The following is a 2,101-nucleotide window of genomic DNA, read 5'->3' on the forward strand; positions in this document are numbered from 1 at the left end:
CCCCCCCCCACACATGGCGCCACCACTGTACAAATAGTGTTGTATCATCAAGAGGAAGAGTTTGTATAAACTGCCATAAAAGGATTTAATGTAGAGCCAACCAAAAATATTATTTTGTATTTTGTGATATTTGAAGATTATTTTTTTGTTTTACATTTTCAGGAAAATGAAGCAAGAAAATACAGGGTCTACTTCAAAGAAAAAAGAGGAAAAGAAAAATGGAAAGGGAAAACAAGTAGAAGAGGAGAAAAGCAGTAAACGAAAAGCTACTGATATACAAGGGAAGAAAACGGATGTGAAGAAAGGAAAAATTGCGGAAGTGGATGAGGACGAGGATGAATATGAAGATGAGGAAGATGAGGAAGATGAATATGAGGTGGGATTTTTTTGTTCAAATCTAACTTAATCCAATTTACATGTTGAGGAAACTGTTTGAGTTTACGTATCTTCTGATAATTGTTGACAGGATGAGGAGGACTATGACGAACTGGACGAGGAGGAAGTGACAGAAGATGAGGAAGAATATGAAGAAGAAAGGTAATTTGCATAAATCAAACAATGCATTATTTAATCAGTCATTCTACCAATCAACCAATCAGTTGACATATACTATATAGTACACCTTAAAATGATCAACCTAATCATAATCATTATCACCATATCATCATAAGAATTATCTTAATTACTATCATCATCATTTCTCCTAAACGGAGACTTTATTGAACTAGAGGCCTCTGGCCCTTATACAAATGTAAACACAATAATATTAACAATTAGTGCTGCAAATAGGTCTGTCTTTCTTTAAAAGCAAAGTATACATATTTTGATAATTGGTATCATAACCACCATCATTTAGGGATGTAGTTATGGTGGGTGGGGGGGCCACCAAGGCTTGAATTTTTCACCCAGTATAAAGTTAAAGTCAGGCTCCGGAGGAAAACATTTTTTTTATATGTTGTAGAACTGATTTTTCTAAGACAGAAAAAAGTTGTTTGACGAAAAACTGGGGGAATAAGGTGTAAAAATGGGCAGTTACTCCCCTTTTCCCCCAGTTTTTAAATATTAAAAAATCTGTATTTCATGGCCCTCCACCCACTTTTATTAACTCACTTGTCCATTCTTAAAATCTACTCTTAGAGTTTACCAATGTTATCACCCATCCACCTGTGGTTTTCTAGAGCATTATAATTATAATTGTTATCATCTTCATTTTTATTGACATTATCATTGTCATTACCATCATATCATACTGTTTTATCATCATCATCATCATCATCATCATTTTTGCATAAAAATTACTTTATATTTATGCTCATGAAAGTATGGTGACCATATTTTGTTTGAATTCGTAGTAAGAAGTCATAACTGTTATTTAATTTGTATAATATGGTAGTGAGGAAGGAGAAGAGGAAGAATTAGAAGATGAGGAAGAAGAAGAGGAGGAGGAGGAGGAGGAGGAGGAATCTGAATTTGAAGAAGAACTGGGTGGAAAGCCAACTGAAAATGAAGAGGATGAAGATGCTCACACATTTGAACAAGGAGTAAGTAATCAAAGAATATTTTTACAAACGATAATGATGATAAAATTTCATACTGTATTATACTCAGGTTCCTCCTGGGCTACCGTTTTTTGATCTCTTTTTTTTATGGTTTCATGCATGTTTTTCATGTATTGTTTGCTCGAACTATTATAAAAGAGAAATAAAGTAAAAAAATATTAAATATTCAGGGATGAATATTCTTGACGTTGAAATGATGTGAGGGTTTTAAAACTGAATTTCTAACAAAAGAACTATACGAAGTGAATAGGTGCGAGTTGAACTCACATGATCATTGGTGCTGCAGTTTTCTAGGCCTATATCTTTTGAATTTTTATGTCTCATCCTGAACTTTGCCATGGCAAAAGGAGCAATGGTCTGGGTCTGCAGCTGGTAGAAAAGCAGTGATTCTATTTAATAATGATATTAATGATAACATGATTTTGATTTGTTCAGATGGATCTGTTTGAAGCTGTATGTGATTACAATGCTGAGCAAGATGGAGACCTGAGTTTCAAAGTTGGAGACATCTTGACAATTATCAATACAAGGTGATAGCATTG

At 33.8% G+C, this 2,101-nt stretch overlaps 1 protein-coding gene across 1 annotated transcript; it reads left to right on the forward strand.

Annotated features, from left to right (window-relative positions):
* Positions 1 to 94: 94 nt before the first annotated feature.
* Positions 95 to 2,089, forward strand: LOC117120336 (glutamic acid-rich protein-like; the record flags this gene model as incomplete). The annotated part of the gene is made up of 4 exons (XM_033265363.1): positions 95 to 376; positions 467 to 537; positions 1,394 to 1,541; positions 1,995 to 2,089. Coding segments are annotated over exons 1-4 (524 nt in total), but the record flags the coding sequence as incomplete, so codon positions are not given.
* Positions 2,090 to 2,101: the final 12 nt, after the last annotated feature.

The sequence above is a fragment of the Anneissia japonica genome, unplaced genomic scaffold (genome assembly GCF_011630105.1).
Source record: "Anneissia japonica isolate Jap-2015-1 unplaced genomic scaffold, ASM1163010v1 scaffold129419_len2101_cov175, whole genome shotgun sequence".
NCBI lineage: Eukaryota > Metazoa > Echinodermata > Crinoidea > Comatulida > Comatulidae > Anneissia > Anneissia japonica.